This window comes from Anabrus simplex, chromosome 4 (assembly GCF_040414725.1).
Source record: "Anabrus simplex isolate iqAnaSimp1 chromosome 4, ASM4041472v1, whole genome shotgun sequence".
In the NCBI taxonomy this organism is placed as follows: domain Eukaryota; kingdom Metazoa; phylum Arthropoda; class Insecta; order Orthoptera; family Tettigoniidae; genus Anabrus; species Anabrus simplex.
Genome location: NC_090268.1, coordinates 427,130,743 through 427,158,169, shown reverse-complemented (window position 1 = coordinate 427,158,169; position 27,427 = coordinate 427,130,743). Strand labels below are relative to the sequence as shown.

The following is a 27,427-nucleotide window of genomic DNA, read 5'->3' as shown; positions in this document are numbered from 1 at the left end:
GTGAAATTTTATTTTAACGAATGCAGTGCGATGTCTCGGAAATGACAACATAGTCATGAAGTGCGAAGTGATAATCCTCTGCGCCGCGGAGTGTCCCTTAATAGTCAGGCATTAGAATTAGTGAGTTTTACGAGAGGGAGTGGAAATTCGTAAGCTTGCATAGCCGTCTCTCTGTTCCTGCAGATTATGTTGTGGAACGCATATATCAAACATTAGGGCTTTCAAAGCGTACTGTCATTCAGGCTGGTGTTCGCCTCCAAGAACAGAAGGAAAAAGTGACTGGGGTACATAGCAGTAGCAAAAACGGGGCTGATAGTAGGGACTTGTTTCACAGCACTCCGGGAAAGAAACGAATTAAGCTATCTCCTGTAACAGGAATTAATTCTTTCCAGGCTGATGCAATACGAAGACACGAGTACGATTATTACAGTTCAAAGTCCCTTCTGTCATTGTTATGGACAATGCAACTTACTACTCCGTAATAATGGACAAGACCCCTTCTTCGAGCGCCCGTAAAGAACTGTAAGTGGAATGGCTGCAGTAAATAAATATCCCAGCGCATATGTGTATGATTAAATTAGTCGACACCGGGCGAGTTGGCCGTGCGGTTAGGGGCGTGCAGCTGTGAGCTCGCATCCGGGAGATAGTGGGTTCGAAATTCACTGTCGGCAGCTCTGAAGATGGTTTTCCGTGGTTTCCCATTTTCACACCAGACAAATGCTGGGTGTGTACCTCAAGGCAACGGTCGCTTACTTCCCATTCCTAGGCCTTTCCTGTCCCATCGTCGCCATAAAACCTATATGTGTCGGTGCGATGTAAAGCCAAAAAAAAAACAAAGTCGACGGGGTAGCGAAGGACCAAGGGCACGAGGTTATTAGGTTGCCGCCGTACCATTGTCATTTCAACCTCATTGAGTTGGTACGGTATAGGGTGAAGTAAAACATTACGTACGCACTAATAACAAGTCCTTCACAGTTACTGAAGTGGAAGGACTGTTCCGGGAGAGTATTGCTCGAATGGATGCGGCTTTGTGGAGGAAGAAATTTAGCCATGTCGCAGCATTCATTAACTCGGCAATGGCAATACATGGCATCATCAGTGACTCTCACGAGTTGATGATCTGCCTAGACGATGATAATGACAACGAAGGCGACGGTAGTGATGGCAGTGATCTGGAGGGTATCGAGCCTCTACCTTTGTGAATCAGGTATGACAATAAGGTTTCTGAACTTTCGTAAATTTTATAGATTTTACTTTATTTCACTTGAAACATTTTATTATTCTAACATTTATTGGTGTATTTAAAGTGAGAACCTTGTCGGCCGATTTCTTCCGTATTTCTAACATCGCGATAATAAGAACTTCGTAGTATATTTATCTCGTATAATTTTGTGTGATGAATAATCGGTGAATTGAAAGTTCAATTTTTGTCGGCCAATTTCATTTGTATTGTGTATCATCGCGATGACATTAAAAACATTTCTCCCATGTTTTTAAAAACTCACGTGTCATGCAATCAGCTGTTGTTATGGCGGCAACATCGCTTCGTGTGCCATTGCAGTGTGACCAACATTGTACGCAGCTGTCATGTGCAACCTTACGCCGGCCCACCTATACAATGTGAGGAATGTTTATTGCTATAGACGGTGAAATACAGATTCTATGAGAAAAGTTTCTAACTTGAGTTGTGATTTACATGATAAAGTCTACTCTAAATTAGTACACACATGTATTATAGCTACACTTGCCACAGGCAGCAGCTGATGGAGACGTCTGGAACATTGATCCCGCATAACATCTACATATATATGGACAAATGACACCACCTAACTACCGTAAAGGTTTGTGGACCGATGTCATCATATAACTACTGAGGAGATGACTAGACCAATTGAACACCTAATTGCCATAGCGATATCCGTACCAGTAACGTCGCCTAAAGACTAGGTTATATCTTTACAAATAACACCACGCAATTCCTATTGAAATTTCTAGCCCAATTTCTAGACTCCTATATCTCTTATAGAGATATCAGTATAAATCACAGTGTTTAACACTAAAAAGTTATCTGGACTAAAGATATCACCCAACTCTTACAGAGATATCTTGCCCGAGAACAACTCCTCACTGCCAAAGATTTCCAAGGAAAAATGAGACCAGCTGGTTCCTTTAGATACAATCACAAGCAATCTTCTATGGAGATACTACCTGTTGGCGCTACAGTAGTTATGACTGACGCCTGCTCCTCTGGCTGCGTTGGCGCTACAGTAGTTATGACTGACGCCTGCTCCTCTGGCTGCGTTGGCGCTACAGTAGTTATGACTGACGCCTGCTCCTCTGGCTGCGTTGGCGCTACAGTAGTTATGACTGACGCCTGCTCCTCTGGCTGCGTTGGCGCTACAGTAGTTATGACTGACGCCTGCTCCTCTGACTGCGTTGGCGCTACAGTAGTTATGACTGACGCTTGCTCCTCTGGCTGTCCCGTACTACTCAGTGTCTTGAGGATGACAGCCGTGTTGTCACCGCACTTCTCGGACAGCAGTTCCACTGACAAGGAAACACTCTGCTTGTCTGACGTATGGGACCGCACATCAGCCTAGAACATGGCAAAGTGCAATGTACTGTATCTACATATAGTAATATCAATATTGTACGTGCAATGTAATGTAGTGAGGAGTTGTTGGGGAGGAAATTGACTCTTGGTCCTTTTAAAGAAGATAGGGAATCTGCCACATGGGTGAGTGCCCTAAATGCAGATCAGTGGTGATTGATTGATTGATTGATTGATTGATTGATTGATTGATTGATTGATTGATTGATTGATTGATTGATTGATTGATTGATTGATTGATTGATTGATTGATTGATTGATTGATTGATTGATTGATTGATTGATTGATTGATTGATTGATTGATTGATTGATTGATTGATTGATTGATTGATTGATTGATTGATTGATTGATTGATTGATTGATTGATTGATTGATTGATTGATTGATTGATTGATTGATTGATTGATTGATTGATTGATTGATTGATTGATTGATTGATTGTAATGAAAGCCCAGAAGACTTAACACCTAAGCCACCAGCGCAGTTACGTCACCACACTAGCGGTTAGCAAACAAACACCGGTCGGTACAGCCTATGAATCGGTGTGAAATAGACAGTTACCAAAAGCAAATGAAAGTCAGAAACAAAGATAGGAAAATTACACCAATCAAGTACTTACCATGCGGCCCATAAAATCACCCAGAGGAAATGGATTAAATTCCTTGTTTCGGCGTTGAACCATTGGATAATGAAAGAAAACTCTTGATTAACTTTTCAAAAACTTTAATCAAGGAATGAAATCTTATCATTTAACCAAAACTAACATCGTCCCATCTGAGAGAATAAAATTGTTTAGTTTGAAAATAAACAGTGAAAAAAAAGAGAATAACACAGACTGAAAACGTAGACCTATCAGGTAATAACACTGATGGAAATCATTAGCTAAAAAAGAAATGGCTCTAATTCATAACACCAAATTCATTACAAGAAAATAATACGAATAAAAACTTAAATTGACTACAGAAAGTGTACACGGGCCCGTTTGTTAACGTAACTAAAAAGAAATTAAAACTAAAGTTTAAACCTTGGGAAAACCCACTCATTTGGTCAGTTTAATTGAAATAGTTAGCAATATGAGGCTTCGCAGAAACATAAAACTCTAGCCCAATTAATAAACTACAAGGGCAGAAATTCAAGCCACGAGCGATAATCACACAGAAAAACAGGAGGAAACAAGAAGAGACCAAGCGAGGATAGGGAAATCTTTCACATCAGTCGAAAATACATCAGTAATCTTAGGTCACACAACCAACACGCAAAACCCACCGGCAACAATCCACAATCCCGCCCCAAAAGAAAAGCGTTGCCATGGCAACCCAAAAAACACGCCGCGTCCCCCAATAAGGTACAAGGCACAACCAAGGCGAGAAACCCAAAGTAAACCTAGAAATTCACTAAACATAAAATACCGGAAAAACAGAAGAAGCAAGATTTCCTTTTAAAAGAACAAGGAAACTAGAATTATATGCTACTGCAAAACCTCGCACAGAATAAAGACAACAGAGTGCCGCGACACAATTTGAATTTACATGATTAATTAACGGGTGAAAATGATGGTTAATAAGTAAAATCTCCTTATTTTCATAGTCTTTACATGCCTATAAGCTTGATATTTTAGTAGAAATAACCACACGACCGTCCGGTTTGTAGTTTCCCCCCCAAAAAATTAATTTCACTAACTTCACCATGAAATAGTTAATTTCAAAACACGGATCACATGAATTTCCTCGCAGTTTCATAATCACAGGATATAACTTGCCAAATGATGAACCACTTACTTGAGTGAAGCAGACGCTCAGCGAAGATGAGTTAGATCCTCACATACTTACAGACGCTTACTGAAGAGTTTGGTTTCCCAGGACAGAATTAGTTAAAACCATTTACTAATAGGACGATGCAGAAGATAAGGTAAAACGGGTTTCAAACCCACATCTCAAGTCCCTCACCCGGGGTCTATTCTCCAACATGACGCCAACATCTTGAGAATCCCATTAACGCAACTGCACGCCATGACTCCCAACAACGAACTGTTTTTAGTACAAAATGGCGAGGCTTGCTCCCTCAGGCAGTAGCCGCGCTCCGATAGGTAGAAGAGCGCGCGGGGAGGGGAACTCAATTGTGGGTGATTGACGGAAGATAGCAGCACATATTAGACGAGGAATGAAACAGTCCACACCATACATAAATGCGAGAATGTATTGACGTTATCATTAGTCCACAATAAGGCATATAAATAATGGTCAATGAGTATCACTAAAACACTTAGTGTACGAGGGAAACCATACGCTTAGTCGTATAGAATAATTAAGTTTTTTCCTACGGCGATATTGCCAGTTCAAAATAGGTTCTCAGGGTAGGGTAAATTGCGTTACACCGTAACACACCAATCATGTCAATATTGTGTAGTCCACAACACATCTGTTATATATTAAAAATTCAAAGTGTATCCTAAAAAGGCGACTGCTGCCTTATGGTAAATGGAAGATGATGATGATGATCTGCTAATTTTCATTTCTAATATTTATCATCATATTCGGCGTCACCAACACTGATACGAAAAGTCTACTCAAGTCTACTCAGTTAAATAAAGAGAGTGGTTTTTTTCTGTGCCTATGCTGTACTGGTCAGTTAGCATCTGTCATTTCTGTGTAAAACGTAGACTTATATTAATTCATAGAGAACATTGCTAGATATAATCTGCATGTAGTATTCTAGTAATGTAGCCTGATTTGTGAGACAGTGATGTCCAGGAGACTGTTATGGGTCAGTTAGAGTAATACATTTTAAGAGCAGGTTAGTTGGAAAGGGGAAATATCCTGTTCTCTCATCTACAGTATCTTAATGATTGAAGCTTGTGTAAATAATGTTAAAAATAGAATATGTTGTAGGAGTGGTGCTCGAAACTAGCGCCCACAATGCATCGCATGTACCTCGGTGACTAACTGAACACCCATGTAAATTTACCAGCTATATCAATATTAAATCATAGAGTTAAATTTCACGTCGCTCTATTTGCCAGCTCATGACGACGTCAGCAGTTGACTTGTGGCTGCAAATAGGATTCGGTACTGTTAGGGGGAGGATGTGCGTTTCGCTGAAGTTGAGAATTACATGTATGGTATTATCGTCCTCTACCATAACATCAAATGTTGAATATGAGGTACAGAGGTGTTTCCTGGCGGGTATTAACTGTTTTGGGGTTACTTGAGCAATATTAGCTGATGGTCATTTGTGTGTCCGTACTCGTGTGACCATCTGTAGTTTTAAGTGGTACCTACTACATTCAATCTTCTAATGGATATAAATAAAGTTGCAGAGGATCCGCTATCTGTATTTTCGCTTCTTTTACCAATTTTTCAGATATTTATCCGTTTTAGGTAAACTGAAGGCCGTATCAGTGGCCTTTGTTTTTCGTGTCTGTTGTCTGTTTGTTCCACCATCACGGCGAAACGGCTGGATAGATCTCGACCAAACTTCAGATTTAGAATATACTCATCCCGGAGATGGTTCTGATATGCATTAGATTTAAACATCTCTGAACAGACGGGGAGTTTATAGGAAAACTAGAACAGTTTTCTTTCGTTTGCTCTTATACTATTCATTTTCTGTCAAATCTGTGGAACGTCCCTTCATTAGAAACAACTTTTATTGTGTACATCATTTCGCTTGCTCTTCAAATGACGGAGAAAATTATTATTTTCTGCGGGTATCACGCTTAGCATTGAGTGACCGACAGACCGACAACGAACCATCATGGCAACGTCTCTGACTGATTTCCAGCAGAGAAGTAACGTATTGCCATTTTCGTCATCATTCCTATAAACTCGTGGTAGTTCCTTGGGTAGAAAGCAAGAGAGACGTCAATCGGCTATTCAGCGGGATGTTGGCTGAATACCGTTGGTGGTTACAATCGTCCTCGAATAGCACTGCACTGAAAATTCACAGAATGTTTCCAGTCATTTGACCGGGTCAGGAATGGAATGAATGAAGGCCCCATCTAGCGGCGAGGATAGGAATTGTGCCGGCTGCTGAAGTCAGTCACACTCCTGCAGGGCAGTGAATAATGGATGACAGATGAAATTAAATGATACTGGATGGTGTTCCTTGAGTGAAATATGACAGGGAAAATCGGAGTACCGGGAGAAAAACCTGTCCCGACTCCGCTTTGTCTGGCACAGATCTCAAATGGAGTGACCGTGATTTGAACTACGGAACCTAGCGGTGAGAGACCGGCGCGCTGTACACGAATAGCACTAAGGGACGTTAATATTTGAAGAGTACCGCGGAGTTGAGCCAAAATAATTTCACACTGAAAGATGTTTTCTGGCATTTGCTATAATTTTTACTGTATTTCTATTCTACTTATGTTTCCGATAAAATTTCTTGCCTCTGCATTGCCTCTTTACGCTTAAGTAATAACACAACACAATAAGTCAACTCCTTATCTGCTTACCTAAGAACACCTGCACCCAAATTTCTCCACTCTTACCGGCTTCTTATATCCATAACTCATACCATCACAATTTACTGAGGGGCATTTGTCCTCTATGGCTGTCCTAAGTTGTAATCCTATTAATTTCAACTTCCTTAACTGTATTACTTTCTTCCTTAATTACTCCGTATGTATGCAAGTGCTAATACCGAAACCTGGGCACACTTTTCTTTGAGGAAAATTCTAAGCTCTTCAAATGTATAACTTTTGGCCCAGGAAAATATCGAAATATGGATGCAATTTTATAACGATATAGACCTTCGTTTCGTGGTAGTTGGCGGCTAAACGGTAAGTCGTATTACTAAACATATAGCACAATCGCCGTTCAATTTTGAGAGATCTACAACTTTGGTCCCTTGTTGTGTCTCGATTGTTGATACGTTAGATAGCTCCTCATTTCTAGATTATAATCAAATCCCTCCAGCTCGATTTTGACTGGTATTATGAAAAGGCGCTTCTCTTTAGAATGAAAACTCTCCATCTCTGCTGTGAATGGCAGTTGCCCCGTGAGCCTGTCGTCATATTAGTAACTCCGGAACTCGATTGCGATTGGCTATAGGAAAGGTGGCCTGCCATTATCAACAAAATTTGCCCAATGTCTACCTTACATCGGAAACAAAGTATGGTGTCCTCCCTGCTTTGTTTCTCGGATTGCGCTAAGAGACATGCAATTTAATGTAATATTACTCACCGCCTCCACAGTAATTTTGCAGAGATATCCGTATACAATATAGAATACCCTAGCGAAGTACGGGTACAGTTGCTAGTAAATATCTAAATCCGTTACAATATTTGACTCGTTGTCCTGCAATAAATTTTCAGTGCATGTTATTGCATTTTAATGGCGATGCCTTTAACTTCCTTTTTAATACAACGAACAACTAACTAGACTATAATAGTAATTATTTAGTTTCTCATAAGACAATATCAAAAATGAAATGTATCTTTGGACAGATAAACCTATTCACAAACTTAAATCAATTAAAATTTTGATTGTTAATGGAGTCTGTATCCGGCTTACGGACCTAAATGTAATTAGGGCTGACGTATTTATCCACCCTATTATTAATTTTCATGATTAATATAAATTATACAACTCTTTTTAAAACGTGAATCATATACAGCTCGCTGAATAAATAGGAACTGTGGGTGTGGCCAGGCATTAAGGAGTACGAGGGAGGAGTTGGAGAGTTAGAGAGAGATAATTAGAATTCTCTCAGAGGACAGGAAGGAAAGTAGGCCTCCCTCAAATAATGTACAGGATACACCAGGTGTAAAGGAAGGAAGGGAAGGAAATGGGGGAACTGTAGAAGACAGGTGGTCTAATGTTTAAGGGGAAGGGGATTGCAGGCTACGGGCTCTGTTCAGGATCAGAATTCAGGACAGGTGTCTGTTAGAACTCGGTACGAGTCCCTGCAGGTAGAACAACCCAGGGAAGATGAGGAACACAGAACTGTTGCTGAGATGTTTGGTAGTAAGAGAAAGGGAAAAGGTAGGAAAGGTAAGAAAGGTAAATGTAGTGTAGTGGAAAGGAAAAGACAGGTGGAACAGGGTCATGGGAGGGAGAAAAGGGAGGAGGAAGTAGCTTCTGCAGCTATCAGGAAAGATAGGGATGACCATGTGGGGAGGGGATCAAATGAGGTGGGTAGGGTAGAGGCTCTGGTCCTGGGGGATTCCATCGTTAGATATGTGGGGAAAGTGAGTGGAGGAAAGGGAACCAGGGTAGAGTGTTATCCAGGAATTAGGTTGAGGCAGATATTGAGGAAAGTAGAAGAGAAGGAAGAAGGAAAGGAGAAGGTGGTAGTGTTTCACGTTGGTACTAACAACGTAAGGCAAGCAGGTATAAGTACTAACATACTTGGGGATGTGTGGGATCTGGTAAATGCAGCACGGATGAAGTTTAGGGAAGCGGAGATTGTTATCAGTGGAATACTCTGTAGGAGGGATACTGACTGGAAGGTGATTGGGGATTTAAATGAGGCTATGGATTGGGTATGTGGGCAACTGGGAGTGAGATTTCTAGATCCTAATGGGTGGGTAGGAGACAGGTATCTGCGCCCAGATGGCCTTCACTTAAACCGCAGTGGTACATATAAGTTAGGAAACTTGTTTAGAAGGGAAACGGGGTGGCTTAGGGAGCGATGTCAAGCGAACAGGGAACTGGAAATCAAGTAGGGATGACATAAAAATGTTAGTGCTCAACTGTAGAAGCTTTGTAAACAAAGGAATCGAATTAATTTAATAGATATATACTTACCAGATATTGTAATAGGAGTTGAATCATGGCTGAGAAATGATGTAATGGATGCAGAGATATTCTCACGGAACTGGAGTGTGTATCGTAGAGATAGGATAGGAACGGTAGGAGGTGGAGTATTCTTTCTAGCGAAAGAAGAATTTATAAGCTACGAGAAATTTAAGGATGAAAAACATGAAATTCTGGGTGTAAGGATCATCTCTAAAGATAATAGGCAACTTGATGTCTTTGGAGTGTACAGACCGGGAAAGGGTAGCGCTGACGCTGATTCAGAATTATTTGATAAGATAAACAGCTATGTTGGAAATGATATGGCAAGGAATGTGATAGTAGCAGGTGACCTCAATTTACCAAATGTCAATTGGGAAGGTAATGCGAACGACAGGAAGCATGACCAATAAATGGCAAATAAGTTAATATGGGAAGGGCACCTGATTCAGAAAGGGATGGAACCAACTAGAGGGAAGAATATTTTTGATGTGGTGCTGATAAAACCAGATGAGCTCTATAGAGAAACCGAAGTAATAGATGGTATTAGTGATAACGAAGCTGTTTTTGTCGTAGTTAAAAATAAATGTGAAAGAAAGGAAGGTATTAAAATTAGGATTATTAGGCAGTACCATATGGCTGATAAAACAGGCATGAGAGAGTTTTTCAAAAGTGACTACGATCGCTGGAAAATGGTAAATAAAGATGTAAACAGACTCTGGGGTGGGTTTAAAGCAATTGTTGAGTAATGTGAAAATAGGTTTGTTCCTTTAAAGGTGGTAAGGAATGGTAAGGATCTACTATAATATAACAGAGAAATAAAGAGACTAAGAAGGAGGTGAAGACTGGAAAGAAATAGAGTTAGAAATGGTTATGGATGCAAGGAGAAATTGAAGGAACGTACTAGGAAATTGAATCTAGCAAGGAAGTCAGCTAAAGATAACATGATGGCAAGCATAATTGGTGGTCATACAAATTGTAGTGAAAAATGGAAGAGTGTGTATAGGTACTTTAAGGCAGAAACAGGTTCAAAGAAGGACATTCCAGGAATAATTAATGAACAAGCGGAGTGTGTATGCGAGGATATTCAAAAGGCAGAAGTATTCAGTCAGCAATGTGTAAAGATTGTTGGTTACAAGGATAATGTCCAGATAGGGGATGTGAGTAACACTAAAGAAGTATTAAAATTTACCTGTGATAACAATGACATTTACAGTAAGATACAAAAGTTCAAAACTAGAAAAGCAGCTGGAATTGATAAGATTTCTGGGGATATACTAAAGGCAATGGGTTGGGATATAGTACCATATCTGAAATACTTATTTGATTATTGTTTGGTTGAAGGAGCTATACCAAATGAATGGAGAGTTGCTATAGTAGCCTCTGTGTATAAAGGAAAGGGTGATAGACATAAAGCTGAAAATTACAGGCCAGTCAGTTTGACATGCATTGGGAAAACTTTCTTTCTGATTATATTAGGCAAGTTGGCAAAATTAATAACTGGTTCGACAGAAGGCGGTTTGGGTTTAGGAAAAAATGAAATGGCGTATGGCTTTTAGTGCCGGGAGTGTCCGAGGACATGTTCGGCTCGCCAGATGCAGGTGTTTTGATTTGACACCCGTAGGTGACCTGCGCGTCGTGATGAGGATGAAATGATAATGAAGACGACATATACACCCAGCCCCCGTGCCAGCGAAATTAAGCAATTAAGGTTAAAATTCCCGACCCTGCCGGGAATCGAACCCGGGACCCCTGTGACCAAAGACCAGCACGCTAACCATGTAGCCGGACTGGGTTTAGGAAAGGTTTTTTGACTGAAGCTCAGCTTGTAGGATTTCAGCAAGATATAGCAGATATCCTGGATTCAGGAGGCCAAATGGACTATATTGCGATTGACCTATCTAAGGCATTTGGTAAGGTGGGTCATGGAAGACTACTGGCAAAAATGAGTGCCATTGGACTAGAAAAACGAGTGACTGAATGGGTGGCTATATTTCTAGAAAATAGAACTCAGAGAATTAGAGTAGGCGAAGCTTTATCTGACCCTGTAATAATTAAGAGGGGAATTCCTCAAGGCAGTATTATTGAACCTTTATCTTTTGTTTTATATATCAATGATATGTGTAAAGAAGTGGAATCGGAGATAAGGCTGTTTGCAGATGATGTTATTCTGTACAGAATAATAAATAAGTTACAAGATTGTGAGCGGCTGCGCGGTGACCTCGATAGTGTTGTGAGATGGACGGTGGACAATGGTATGATGAAAAACGGGGTTAAAAGTCAGGGTGTGAGTTTCACAAATACGAAAAGTTCTCTTAGTTTTAATTACTGTGTTGATGGGGTGAAAGTTCCTTTTGGGAATCATTGTAAGTACCCATGTGTTAATATAAGAAAAGACCTTCATTGGGGTAATCACATAAATATGATTGTTAATAAAGGGTACAGATCTCTGCACATGGTTATGAGGGTATTTAGGGGTTTAGTAAGGATGTAAAGGAGAGGGCATATAAGTCTCTGGTAAGACCCCAGCTAGAGTACGGTTCCAATGTATGGGACCCTCACCAGGATTACTTGATTCAAGAAGTGGAAAAAAAATCCAAAGAAAAGCAGCTCGATTTGTTCTGGGTGATTTCAGAAAAAAAGAGTAGCGTTACAAAAATGTTACAAATGTTGGGCTGGGAAGATTTGGGAGAAAGGAGACGAGCTGCTCGCTTGAATGGTATGTTCCGAGCTGTCAGAGGAGAGATGGCGTGGGAGAACATCAGTAGACGAATAAGTTTGAGTGGTCTCTTTAAAAGTAGAAAAGATCACAATATGAAGATAAAGTTGGAATTCAAGAGGAAAAATTGGGGCAAATATTCGTTTATAGGAAGGGGAGTTAGGGATTAGAATAACTTACCAAGGGAAATGTTCAATAATTTTCCAATGTCTTTGCGCTCATTTAAGAAAAGGCTAGGAATACAACAGATAGGAAATCTGCCACCTGGGCGACTGCCCTAAATGCAGATCAGTAGTGATTGATAGATCATAAATAATGAAATGATTTTCATTTTATCGCAAATTAAGTAATCGTAATTGGGGAATAATACTGAAGAGGGATAAATATATTCGTCTGACTATAATACAGCTGACGCATGGACACAGATTATTTTACGCGTTATTTCAACACACTTATGTTAAAAAGTATTGAAACTGTTTAAAATGCATTCATTAAATTTAAAAAGATAAATAGGAGTGTAATGTACTTTGAGAGCCCTTTATCAAGGTTACTAAATTGGTGTGCTAAAAGCTCTGTAATCTACAGTTCTACCACGATGCGAGGCACAACGTTCAACATGCCGCCTCTAGCTCTGAAATAGAAGGTCGTACATGGTCTATTTTTAATGCGTTCTTATGGAGGACATGGCTGGTATATGTTTTTCTCTGCACCCTCCTCTAATGCTTGTTATGGGCTAGTCTCATACTGAAGTGCTGGATCCAATACGTAGGTCACACAGTGCTATAGGTTTATTGCTCCCGTGCTGGAACCACTTGGTGCCACGTTGCGCACTTACTCCAGATCGCTACGGAAAGGACAACGAACACGATCACGTAGTTCACACATGCTGCAGTACATGACAATGGAGCCTCCATATTGGCGCCGTTTCCTACCTGGAGCTGCTCCTACAGCTGATTTACTACAACACATCTTTACAGCGTTCGTCCATTTTGAAGAGGAAAGATCTGTCCGTGTGCTCAGAGAGTTATAAAGTTTTATATTTTCATCAAATACCTCAAGTCCTTTATCACTGATCTTGTGGGAAGACCACATTTCAAACTCTCTGTTTCTGAGAAGTTGACGACCAGTTGGATTGTCCGTATCGCTGTGAGGAATATCCAACGTCCATAATGCAATATGCCTCTCGGTTTGCATATATCGTGCTTGATGGACTTGCACGTCTTTCATAACACATTTAATTACCACCTATACAAACAGCTTTAACACTTTTGGCACGTCTAAATGTCTCAGTGTTTTAGTACATTTCTCCCAAACATATTGAATATTGTTTTTAATCTAGTACCATATCCGGCCAAAAATTTTTCTACAAGTTAAGTGGTGGACGATGATGAAGTAAAGGCTTGAAGGAAGTACATACATGTTTCTATGCTAGTAGAAAATTTGTTTAGGGAAGACACCTTTGGCTTCTTATTCATTTGAATGAGTTAACCACGCGTGAAGGTGAACATGCATTCAAATTCCACTGTTCCAATGTCCTGCTGAGCTATTTTGTAACAGTCAGCTTCGAAGATTACGCTGAATATATAGCTTAATTAGACATTTCCTGACTTGTTCACACATCAGAAAGTAAGCTAAATTATTGCCGTTGTGAAAGAATTTCCTAAATTTGGCCATGGAAAAAGGCAATATTTCACAAATAATGACAGATCTCGTCAAACGCTTGACCCTGAGAATTACAGACCGTCATTCAGAATGTTAAACGTATTTTAAACTGATTTCACTCAAACTCGGGATGAGAACAATTCCTTTAGGAACGAAATCTTTGACTTTTGACACTTTTATCAGATTTGATAACTGAATGATGTCATATTGATATTTAGGTATCTGTAGTGATGGCTGTCACTGACGGAGTGAAAAAATGAATAACTATATCCTGCTTGTACGTTGATGTTAAAGATAAACGTTTTCATTTCGTAATGTGTTTTGGGAATGAATCATTTGTGATTTGATATTCCTGAAATATGGTAGCAACATTTTGTTATTTCTCACAATGTTACAAAATTGTTAATTGAAGAGCTGCTCGACTAAGTGGTATGTTCCGAGCTGTCAGCGGAGAGTTGGCGTGGAATGACATTAGTAGACGAATAAGTTTGAATGGCGTTTATAAAAGTAGGAAAGATCACAATATGAAGATAAAGTTGGAATTCAAGAGGACAAACTGGGGCAAATATTCATTTATAGGAAGGGGAGTTAGGGATTGGAATAACTTACCAAGGGAGACGTTCAATAAATTTCCAATTTCTTTGAAATCATTTAGGAAAAGGCTAGGAAAGCAACGGATAGGGAATCTGCCACCTGGGCGACTGCCCTAAATGCAGATCAGTATTGATTGATTGATTGATTGATTGATTGATTGATTGATTGATTGATTGATTGATTGATTGATTGATTGATTGATATATCTTATAGATGTAACTAATATACTCACCGCTACCAGGCGATGACCTGTCTCATTCCTCCAACTGGACACTGAGAATTTCATACTTGGGGACCGGACACACTGCGCGGAGAGGGCCCAGGACTGCGCACCCATCGCGAAGAAAACTAGAGAGAGCAGCATGGTGTTGCCTGAAAACAAATATTTCACTAATCATTGTTCAGGAGGTGTCTGAACCCTACAACAACGTTATTAGTAATACAGCTACCTATGAATATTGCCAAAAACATTGTCGGCATTCACAAATCTCTGAAGCTGCCACAAACATCGTTCCTAAACACATACATTAGTGTGCACGTTTGTCCTTATACCGCTGCACATCGTGCGTTGTCGACGTGTGACCTTCGCACTGTCAAACTCTCTTAGACTGTCAGTGTTTAATGCACACCACCTGGCTAAGCTACGATGATGCATCACCGGTAGTGTCCGATTGATTATTACAAGTTTGCAGGTTTGATCCGCGCCGATGTAGTCGGTATTTGAAGAACGGTCTAAACACTTGCCAACACTTATCATTGTTAATAGCATGTTGAAGATCTCTGGTGGCGAAATTTGTCACGTGACAAAATTAAATTATCTCAGATAAGGTGTTCGTTCCATTAGAATTCCGCCTGGGTTCATAGATAGCAGCACAATCAAAAATAGGTATTTGGGTGGTAAATAATAGAGATCAATGTATTGTAACTTTCTTGATTGTTACTACGACTTGCATAGGCACTGAAGTATGAATCAATCAATCACTACTGATCTGCATTTAGGACAGTCGCCCAGGTGGCAGATTCCCTATCTGTTGTTTTCCTAGCCTTTTCCTAAATGATTACAAAGAAATTGGAAATTCATTGAACATCTCCCTTGGTAAGTTATTCCAATCCCTAACTTCCCTTCCTATAAACGAATATTTGCCCCAATTTGTCATCTTGAATACCAACTTTATCTTCATTATGTGATCTTTCCTACTTTTAAAGACACCATCCAAACTTATTCGTCTACTGATGTCCTCCTACGCTTTCTCTCCACTGACAGCTCGGAACATACCACTTAGTCGAGCAGCTCGTCTCCTTTCTCCCAAGTCTTCCCAGCCCAAAATTTTGCAACATTTTTGTAAGGCTACTCTTTTGTCGGAAATCGCCCAGAACAAATCGAGCTGCCTTTCTTTGGATTTTTTCCAGTTCCTGAACCAAGTAATCCTGGGAAGGGTCCCATACACTGGAACCATACTCTAGTTGGGGTCTCACCAGAGACAAATAAGCTCTCTCCTTTACATCCTTACTACAACTCCTAAATACTCTCATAACCATGTGCAGAGATCTGTACCCTTTATTTACAATCACATTTATGTGATTACCCCAATGAAGATCTTTCCTTTTATTAATACCTAGGTATTTACAATGGTCCCCAAAAGGAACTTTCACCCCATCAACGCAGTAATTAAAACTGGGAGGACTTTTCCTATTTCTGAAACTCACAGCCTGACATTTGTTCCCGTTTATCATCATATCATTGCCTACCCTCCATCTCACAACATTATCGACGTCATTTTGCAGTTGCTCACAATCTTGTAACTTATTTATTACTCTGTACAGAATGACATCATCTGCGAAAAGCCTTATTTAAATTTCAAACTTTCCACGCTCCGACTTGCAGGATGTTATATATTAGCAAAGGCACGCGTTATGACTTCTAACAAACAAAGCAGGTGGTGGTGGGAGTGATTTTTGTTTTAAGAGGAAGTACAGCAATCCAATCATCCTCTATTTGCACCAATCAGACGGAAAAAGGTTAAGGGGTGCGACACTTCGAAAAATGAAGTTATAGGACAAAGAAGGACAAGGGCCACGAAGGGCGTGAAAATGAATGACTCCTTAGGATTCCAGAACATAATGCCGCCGGGTTCAGAGAAGAACAAGGATTGACCAAGCGAGGTTCTACATGACAGGTGAAGGTGAGGAGACTTGAACAAGTAAATGGAAGTAATGCCAAGACTCAGCTAAGTGCCCTGTGTTCGCCAACGACCTCTGACAAGTTAAGAGCTACTGAGGATAGAGGTGTACAAACTCCGCATTTAACTTGCCCATGCTTGCCTGGAGAGCAGGCAAGCAAGCTAGCCGCACGTAAACAACAGTACAGGCAGGCTGCTGCACTCCTGGCCAGGTCAAGCTCAGCCCAACTTGGTCAGGTTTGAAGGTTAGCTTGCTTGCTTGATTTCTTCTTCCTGCTGCGTTAATCGATATTTGCTCGTCCATTGTGTGATATGAGACTCGCGTGAATGCAGGCAGGAAAGGGGTTGTTACATGCCAGAATTTATATAGGATTCGTCAACACAAATATTGTTTTATATGGTTATTTAGTATTATGTTAATCATTACAAAGTTATGTTTCAATTTATTTCGTGATTCAGACGTCTTATGCAACTAATTAACAAATAATATTGCTCTCTATCAAATATCGTTACTTAATAAAAAGTAGGTTCTATGAACAAAATATTTGAATATTTAAATAAACATAATGACAGTTGATGGAAGTATGACCATAAATATAATGCATTATTTATTGAAAATGAAAATGAATGGAAACCTACAACCTGTTTTCCAGTCATTGACCGGGTCAGGGATGTAATGAATGAAACGTATATAGGCTGTTATTACAATGGGGTCGCCACTCCCAAGGTGATTTATTAATGAGTGATAAATGCTATGAAATGATAAAGGAGAGTGTTGCTGGAATGAAAGATGACAGGGAAAACCGGTGTACCCGGAGAAAAACCTGTCCCGCCTCCGCTTCGTCCAGCACAAATCTCACATGGAGTGACCGGGATTTAAACTACGGTATCCAGCGGTGAGAAGCCGACGCACTGCCGTCTGAGCCACGGAGGCTCCGCATTACTTATTATTCGAGAAAATTAGGCACAAATATATACATAATGTAGGTACAGGTCGTAAATACCTTTAGAAGAATAATTTTATAGGTAACTTTTTGAAATACATTTAATAATTTAGGAACCCCTTCCCCACAAAACCAAAAGAATAACTACATAACTAATCAGTTTAGAAGTGCAATGTTACCACTTGCTCTCTTAGTTTGTGGTCCCCTCATACTGTGCATAATGCATGCCAATATTTAATGCATGGACACATTATCGCTGGTGTGTATTACTATGAGGTCATTAAGTCTTTGCGCACCAAGACGGGAACGGGTTTTTTTTCGCTGATTAAATTTCCCGAACATCTGAAGACCCTCTCACTGGAGAGACTCGTAGCGGATATGTTAAGCACCTTTTTCGCTACACAGGCGAATTATATTTCCACCACCGCAGTATATTTTCGTTACTAATAAACCTTTCTTGCAAGTACCTACTGACCTCATCATGTCATTGGCGAATTTTCTGCCCAATCGTCAAATTTTGTCTTCTTAAGTTGTACTGAATTTTCTTCATTTGAAGAAGATGGGACTTATTGTCTATTTTGATTGGGTAGCTGATCTGAAAATATATCTGCCCAAGTTATTGATATTTTATGCTAATAACAGAATATTAAGAATATCTAATTTGCATAGGTATAATACATAATAATAATAAGAAGAAGAAGGAAGAAACAACCAGAGAACCTTACCTTCAGCACACATTTGGTGAGTTGCCTCGGAAACAGACATTTGTTCTCCTGCATTTAGTTTCTTTAATGTGGGATATTTAGGCACCAAAATTGTTGCAAATTTGTGTAACATAGTGACTTCCATTTTCTGCTCCAGGAAGACACTACCGGTTTGTTTCAAAAGCTTGAAGTAACGAAAATTTTATTTAGTATGAAGACATGTTTACATTTAAATATCAGGAGACTCACATTAAAATTTAAAAGAAATTAAATATTAGCTGTTCATCGTCATCCTGTGGTGTACAATGGGTTTTTAAGACATACAACAACGGAAGGATCAGATGTAAAGTCGGGACCTCAGCACCCTCATGATCAATTGTGGTTTCCTTAAATGGCTTAAGAAATGTTATAAGCAGGCTAGTAATGTCCTGATCATAACCGAGCATTTTATCAGAGGCACCCTCCTTCTCTAAAATAGTTCTCACAGCGTCTATCTGGGAGTGAACTGATTGCAGCATGTCAAAATAACTGTTCCACCGAGTGGAAACATACGGTTTCAAAGATGATTGTAACCTCACAAATAGGCTTCTTCTTTTAAAGTACGAAACCATTACGAACACATTAAGAACACTTTCTTTCAAAAAGGGTTCGCTCAGAACATGCTTCAAGACCGTATTAATACCGTAATATGAGCCATGCATGGAAGACGCTTGCATATGCTGAGGGCCTTAACAATATTGCTTCCCTGGCCTCTTACAAATGAAATTTTGCAATTATCTTCATGAGAAACGCCATGTCATTTCAAACTATCGTCCAATTCAGTGCGAGTATTTTCACCAGTTTCTGGACAGTCAGGGAAGGCCGAATACATTAACACATACTTATTGAGAGATCAATCTGTATTTATATAGTGCATTGTTACAGACATATAGTGCACACCCTTGTAATTATCTGCCCACAGGTCAGTGGTACTCGCACAGATAGCAGATTTAATAGTACGTACTATATCAGGAAGCGTTTTACTGCGCACTTTTGTCCGCGAAAGTTTGTACCTTCCTAGCAACTGTGACTCGAGAGAATATAATAATTTTTAATATCCAGCGAGCCATACTGTTTGCCCTTTTCTATCAGCGTTTGCCCTAAATTTAAAAATCCTTCACCCTCAATAGTTGTAAACGGTCTCAAGTCCTTGGCGCACATTTCCACGCACTTGTCAGTCACCAAGTCCTTGTCCTCTTTCAAAATATTTTTAGACTGTGGAAAATTTTGGTCAAATTTGAAGACATGTCGCAACATACTTGAGGTCCCTAAATGGGGGCTGAGTAGCTTTTGGCAAAAATTGCATTGCGAGTAACCTACTGGCTTATTTGATATCTGTTCATAAACACATGAAAATTTTTCCCAAATAGACTCGAGCCCTGCTTTACTACTAGAAAAATTCACCACTTTTTAATTTTTCTTCGACTTCCTTTACGGTTGATTTGTTCATTTTTCCTGCTGGTTGCACCTCTTAACTACAACAGAGCTGCACTGGACGCAATACGTAGCTACATTGACATATAACGGCACATTCACGTCGCATCGATAGCAAACTTCACGTTCACTCTTGTCAAGTCCGGCAGACCGAACGGGTCCCAGGTAAAAGCCCCCCCTACACTATCCAACTCGGTCCGACGAACCAGGCCGAACAAGGTTTGCTCGAAGTTGGGGCGCACAAATGTTCGGGCAGCGAATCTCCATACACTACCGAACATGGTTTGCCGCTCAAGGCCCCAACCTCGTACGTCAGATGTTCCACAAAAGTCTGGTGCGTCGCATTCTCACACACTGTCGTACCAGTATCGAACCAACCTTTGTAGAGTTACATACACGTTATCACTTTGTTTTAATTTGTGAGTAATAAATTGTATTGATTGCTACTAGTTTGTGAATTGAAGTAATGGACGCGAAGAAACGTTTGGCTACCGCAATATTACTGTTGGATGAAGCTGGAGTATTTGTTCCCAAAAAAAAAAAAAAGGAAACCTCGAAAGTGCTGGGTTAAAAGTTGGCTACAAAAAAAGGAATGAATACTCACACATGAACTTAATATTAGAACTAAGAGAAAACAATCCGTATGACTTCAAGAATTATTTACGAATGACAGAAAATGAATATAAGTACCTAATTGAACTAGTGACACCTTTGATCCAAAAAAAAAAAGATACAGTATTAAGAGAAGCTATACCAGTGGATGATAGGCTTGCTGCCACATTGCGTTTCTTGACAACTGGAAGGAGTTTCGCAGAGTTAAAATTTTCTGCAATAATATCGGCTCAATCACTTGGTAAAATTATTGGTAATAAGATTGTACTTTGGCAAGTTCTCTCCTGAAGCAGCTCCGAATGTTTTCTATTCTTTTCTTTACAAAACACAAAGTGGCCTCAGGAATTGTATTTTTTGTGAATTCTAGTAGCTCTTGCATAATCCAAATCCCTCTTTTGCTTGTTATGGTACTCCTTTGACAATATCTGCCATAAACAGGGAGCGTTTCTTTAGGTTTCTATAAAATCTCTCAAAAACGCAGGGTTCATAACTTTAATCACCATCGTCTTATCTGCATCTCCAGCCTTCATTTTCTTCGATTGTTTTGACACAATATTATTTGGTGGCGTTTCTTCATTCACTTCCTCGTGCATTATGTAGTGTTAACAAAAACAACGAAATAAATGTAAACACAGACCACAATAAGTAAGTCCCTCGATTGTCTGCCGCGCACCTCAGGGCCAGCTCAAACCAGTTTGATGCGCACACGCACTGTGCGACTTGGTGCGCTGAACATTTATTGCTCCCAGGTTGGCGCGTGTTTACGGCCGGAGTGCCAGCCGACCAAGTTAGAAGAACTGACGTACCGGGTTGGATAGTGTATGGGGGGCTTTAGGGAAACCCAGGTTTTGGTTTGCTATGACTAGCGCGCTCAGTACGCGTGCACTCTTGCTTCGCTGATGCTCAAGCTAAGCTGCTTTGCTTGTTGCAGAGCAGTTTGGGGCAGGCAAGCCTGAAGTACAATTTGTACACCTTTAACTGGGGACTTTTCCAGTCACCTCTTATTACAGGCAGGGGATGCCGCAGTTGTTATTCTTTTGCAAACAAAGCACTGATAATAATTGCACAAATATAATGAATAAATGAAATTCCTGTATAATTGGTCCCTAAATACTTTTTTGCTCGGTTAATACAGTTAAATCTAATTATACTTCACTCACCAGCAAACTCCATGAAGTTGAGAAGTAAACATAACAAACATCTGCTAAATGTTATTTTATATAATGATGACAGAGTCTTTGGGATTCACTCAAGAAGCGAGACAGCATTGGATGAGCGGAATGTTTTATCTTAGTCATACGATAACGAGGTCAGAGAGTGTACATGTTTGCTATCCTTGACAGTCTATTCTTCATGGCACTGGCGTAGCCAGGGGGGGGGGCCCAGGGGGGCCGGGCCCCCCCCAAAATATTTCCTGAAACTAGAGCGAGCATTAGCCTTTGTTTTACGTACGGTACGAACAACTTAAAAACGTACGCCAAAATGTTAAATTAACGTATCGACAAGAATCTATTAGTAGGGCTCAATAGGGACATACATAATTCTCCATATTTGTACTGCTTGAATGAAAGGAAGACACTTAGGATTGTGATGCGCGAGGATATTTCCCTGTAGAGGCCTCAGTATTGGGATTGAAACCGTGTATTGACAAATGTCAAGATATGAAGAAAGGGCCAGTTAGCAAGGGATTACTCAGTAGGGGGCCGGAACGTGACCACCGGGATAACGTGGGCCATGTCCAGAAACAGCTGCAAGCTTACAACATCGTGTCAGCTTTGCAGATCTGTTCCAGGAAACAACAATATCCTAGGCATCCTCGGGTTGCACCGTGGTTGAGAGATGTGCTGTGTTTGAGTTGCAGCGTTGGGAAGACTGTGACAGGATTGTGATCTGGACGTTAGTTCCTCATTTTGTGCCATATAAGTAACATTTTTTGAAGAGGGACCGTTTTGTCACTGAAAAGTCAACACTGTGTGCATCCTCGGTAAGTTATGAAAAAGTTTGTTTTTTTAATTCTTACAGTGCCAAGACAATCGCGGATGCGTGCCTAAGTTCGATAGGTAGGCCTATATATTTTGTCAAATGCCCGGGGACTGATTGGAACCTCAAATGGCACCATCAAATGTGCGGGTAAATACTTTGTAATTGGCGGGCGTGATAACTCAGTTCCAATGCTTCTATCTTCTCATCAGGACGGCCCAGGCTTGAATCGCAGTCGATACATGAAACATTTTTAAAATGGGAAGTCACGTTCTGTTGATACGGATTCTACTTAAAACACTACATCCCGTCCCTTACCTTTCTTTATATTTTTGAGCCATAATCGCATCATTTATGGTGGTGTATTTTGAGCATTCAACCATTCTTCGGGTTTATCTTGTACCTTAAATGGTGAGTGGATGCAGTGGCGTACCCACAAAATAATTTCATTGGGTGGGATGTAAGTCTAGGCCAGTAGTGTGGATACAACTTTTCCTTGGAAGGGGTTGTGAAAAGATTTTTTATATTTTATTTAGAATTTGCTTTACGTCGCACCGTAGGTCTTCCATGGCGACGATGGGAAAGGAAAGGGCTGAGAGTGGGAAGAAGCGACCGTGGCCTTAATTAAGGCACAGACCCAGCATTTGCCTGGTGTGAAAATGGGAAACCACTGAAAACCATATTTAGGGTTGCCGACAGAGGTGTTTGAACCCACTATCTCCCGGATGCAAGCACACAGCTGTGCGCCCCTAACTGCACGGCCAACTCGCCCGGTGAATATGAAAAGAAAGCCGGTCCTACCGAGTGCAGTGACGGATCTTCAGTAGATATTGTTGGTTTTGATTGTTACCATGTACAATCAGAGCTTTTGTACTCTTAACATAAACCGGCTGCATTATTGAAACTGTTCGTAAAATTGATAATATCGTTCTTCGTTTGTGAGGAAGTAGAATCATTTTTTGTCTTCTTAAAAAAAGGAACCACTTTGGTACTACACCCCGTGAAGGTGACTACCTTCCAGGCCGTATATATTTCGATTACGAGAGACTCAAGGGAAACTCTACTGCACCCAAAAACAAGGCTGTATCCTCCCCATCCCATGCCTTTCTTAACTCTGTCAGTGCCGGGAATCGAATGCAGGATGTCTTAAGTCAAATTCAAAAATAAGGAGACCTAAAAGTACCAGCCAGCCCCACAGTGTACGGGTAGCGTGCCTGCCTCTTACCGGAGGCCCCGGGTTCTATTTCCGGCCAGGTCAGGGACTTTTACCTGGATCTGGGGGCTGGTTCGAGGTACACTCAGCTCACGTGTTTATAATTGAGGAGCTATCTGACGGTGAGATGACGGCCCCGGTCTAGAAAGCCAGGAATAACAGCGGAGAGGATTCGTCGTGCTGACCACACGACACCTCGTAATCTGCAGGCCTCCGGGCTGAACAGCCGTCGCTTGGTAGGCGATGGCGCTTCGGGGCTGTTACGTCATGGAGTTTAATTTGGAAAAGTGAACAGAGAAGGAAGCGACACCCCTGCAAGGCTCCTTAGCTTCCAGGTAGTTCTTCTGTCCGGCCTCGTGCGTTTTGGACAGTAAGAAAACGTACGCCTTAATAAATGCTCCTCATTAAACCTTTGTAAAAATACTAGCTGCATCTATTTATAACAATAATCACAAACGCCTCCTTTTCATGTGGCTCATTTGGTTGAGTCGCTGTCCTTCTGAGTCTGAGTTCGCAGGTTCTAATCCCGGATTGGATCGAACCCTTAAAACGGTGTTGAAATGGCAACAGCTCAGTGTCGTTGATTTCTGGCACGTTAATAAAAATTATAGATACGAATATTAGCGTCACGAAACAATAACTTTATACTACTATATTCTGTATCCCAGACTTGCGTGGAAAAGTAATTAACAATTTACTTTACGTCACACCGACACAGATAGGTCTTATGGCGACGTCGGGATAGGAAATGCCTAGGAGTGGGAAGGAAGCGGCCGTGGCCTTAATTAAGGTATGGCCCCAGCATTTACTTGGTGTGAAAATGGGAAACCACGGGAAAACATTTTCAGGGCTGCTGACAGTGGGGTTCGAATCCACTATCTCCGGGATGCAAGCTCACAGCTGCGTGGCCCTAACCGCGTTGGAAACTAACAGGACAAGGTAAACCCTACATAGCATTTGTTGTAACGTGTATTTTTCTTTACCAACTAACAAAATATCTATACCCATACGCTTTACATTATTTATTTATTTATTTATTTATTTATTTATTTATTTATTTATTTATTTATTTATTTATTTATTTATTTATTTATTTGTCTGTTTATTAGTGCCTTCAGTACAGTGGCGAAGTTAGGGCTCCAGGCCCTCTTGTACACTTAACCACATGCTAATCAAAATCTTAAATAAAATACTGAGATTCTTAAAATAGTTAAAACTACTTAAATTAATAGAATTTAAAATAAATTTAAATAAATTACTTACTAAATTAATATTAGAACTAATTAATATTAAAAACTCTTAAACATGGCTAATCCTCAGGAACGCACACATTCATACTTCAACCATTCAGTCAGCTGTCCTCAGCAGGTAGTCGCGGCAGGTGACTTTAAATCGTGATTTAAAAAAGCTAGTTTCTCTGACCTGAACTGGCAGGGAATTCCATAATCTGGTGACAGTCACCACAAATGATCTAATAATTTTATTTGTGCGGTGCATTGGAATAGAAAGAATGGATCTAGAACGTGTATTAATGTTGTGAAATGATGATAAAAAGATGAATTTAGAAGAAATATACATTGGCTGACATTCAGCTACCACTCTGATCACCATCGTTAAATGTGTAGCTGCCGACGTTTATCAGACATCAGCCATGAGACAGCCTGATAGTATGGGGTGATATGAACATCGTACCCGATATTGTAAATAAATCGCAGGCAGGAATTCAGTGCTCGTTGAAGTTTAAGTGTTTCTTCCACTGATCTCTATACATGGATCGCTGATGGCAGGTCTCCGCTGCAGGAGAAAGTACGCCAAGTTGAACGCGCGGTTCGCCATGTTGGCGTACCCAATCTCGAGCTCTCCTTATGGGGAAGCAATGATAATATAGTCAATTTTAAGTCGCAATTAATGACGCATTGGAATAATTAAAAATATAGAGACATGTTCACTCAAAGCATAAGGACATTGGGATCACTGACACGTCGTTCCGAGGTCAGTAAATCTCCGGGATAGCAATACAAATGAGTGTATAATAACGGCCGGCAAATATTAACTTAGGTGCTGAATACATGCAATTAGCGATCGGTAACACAATACGAGTGAAAACCAGTTTCTGGAAACATTGCTGTAAATTGTATACATGTATGCCACGAAATTATGCATTCTTAAAATGATGTACCTATATACGTAGCTCAATATACAGGCCTAGATTCGACATATCGTAATCGGTGCTTGATAATGAATTTCTGTTTCCTGTTTCCAAGAAATAACGCGCATATTATCAAATTAAAATATCATTGAAGCAAATGTACACATTTATAAAACTAGCAAATATTCAAAACTAGTCAATATATCACATTACCTACAGCTTAATGTACTATTACAGACCTCTTTAATTAAATTCAGCTAGCAAAGCGATATTGATAGTCATCATCAGAAATATGTGACACCAGTTAAAAGAGTCCCAAATACCACGAATAGTATAATGGAATAGCCCCAAACACCCACCACACTTTCCCTTCTCCCACCACTCCAGTGTCTGAAACCCATAATTATTACTGATGTAAATAAGGTCTAGAATTCCTCCAGACTTCATTTTCTAAGATTGTTATAAAGTCACGTCAATTATTTCATCGAAACCGTCAGTTTAATTATGAGAAAAAAAAATATATAAGTAAATCTTTACTTGCAGTTAATGTTCAGCAAAATTGAAAACAGTTGGCTGTACATCACTTCTAAGGTGTACAGTTTGTCCATTTCTATCAAAACAGTCTTCCTCTAAGTGATCCGAGCAGAGAACAGCTGTTTTAGAAGGCTCCCAATTCTCCCGCTTGATACTCCTAATCGATGATCTTAGATGTTCGGGTCTCGAGAAAGGAAACCTACAAAAATTAATTGCCATTTTGCTCCCGGAATATTCGAAATAAGATACAATAAACCTAAAACTCAAAACACTACCCTAGGAAGATTCTTATGTACAGTATAAAACTCCCCGAGCCGGGCTGAGTGGCTCAGACGGTTAAGGCGCTGGCCTTCTAACCCCAACTTGGCAGGTTCGATCCTGGCTCAGTCCGGTGGTATTTGAAGGTGCTCAAATACGACAGCCCCGTGTCGGTAGATATACTGGCACGTAAAAGAACTCCTGCAGGACTAAATTCCGGCACCTCGGCGTCTCCGAAGACCTTAAAAAAGTAGTTAGTGGGACGTAAAGCAAATAACATTATTATTAAAACTCCCCGATGAAATGATTTCTCCTTCTGCTGATCGATTCTGTTTGTACATCCATAAGCTGAATACTGCGGTATGTTAATACCCCGTAGAATGTTTCTTCATTCATATTTCAGATAAACACATACATATTTAAATTTAATCTTGTAATTCACAAGCATACTACAAGGCAACGAACCTAAATTCGTAAAATACACTACTATTTACTTTGCAATAACACATCACAGAACACTCGTGGAACTACAATCAAGAGGCCTGACGTCACTGAACTAAGCATAAATAAAGCGAGCGCGCTCCTCGTGGTCTATTGCACCATGCGCTCGCTGCCATCTTACGACGCCAGTCATCTTCTATTCGGCTTACTGCTACCCAAGCTACCAGCCATCCAGGTATAGAGGTCAGTGGTTTCTTCTCTCGTCATGTCAACTAAAACAACGTCACAATAATCAAGAATAGGGAGAATGAGTGTCTGTATTAGTTTGGCCTGTAGCTCAAATGGAAATACATTCCTCTGACGTTTAAGAGGGTGAAGTATTCCAAAAATCTTTTTACGTATTTCTTTCGTTTGATCAGACCAATCAACTGTTACATTCATCATTACGCCGGGATTTTTAACCGTTTTACTGTAGGGAATAATGTTACCATTCAGTAGGATAGGCGGGATTGCGACATTGTTTGAGAAGCTCAGTAATTTTCGTGATCCAATTATAATTGTCTGAGTTTTTTTGCAGTTTAGTATAAGAGAGCTTCGTTGTGCATGTACACTGA

General features: G+C 40.2%; 1 protein-coding gene across 1 annotated transcript in view; it reads right to left on the bottom strand.

The window, feature by feature from the left end:
- Positions 1-21,449, bottom strand: part of LOC136872313 (uncharacterized) — a 35,963-nt gene extending 14,514 nt beyond the window's left edge. The window contains exons 1-3 of the mRNA XM_067146127.2: positions 21,399-21,449; positions 14,558-14,697; positions 2,209-2,596 (exon numbers count right to left, since the gene is read on the bottom strand). Of these exons, the coding sequence (XP_067002228.2) occupies positions 2,209-2,596; positions 14,558-14,697; positions 21,399-21,411 (541 nt within the window). The 5' untranslated portion in view covers positions 21,412-21,449. The remainder of the gene's footprint in view (positions 1-2,208; positions 2,597-14,557; positions 14,698-21,398) is intronic.
- Positions 21,450-27,427: the final 5,978 nt, after the last annotated feature.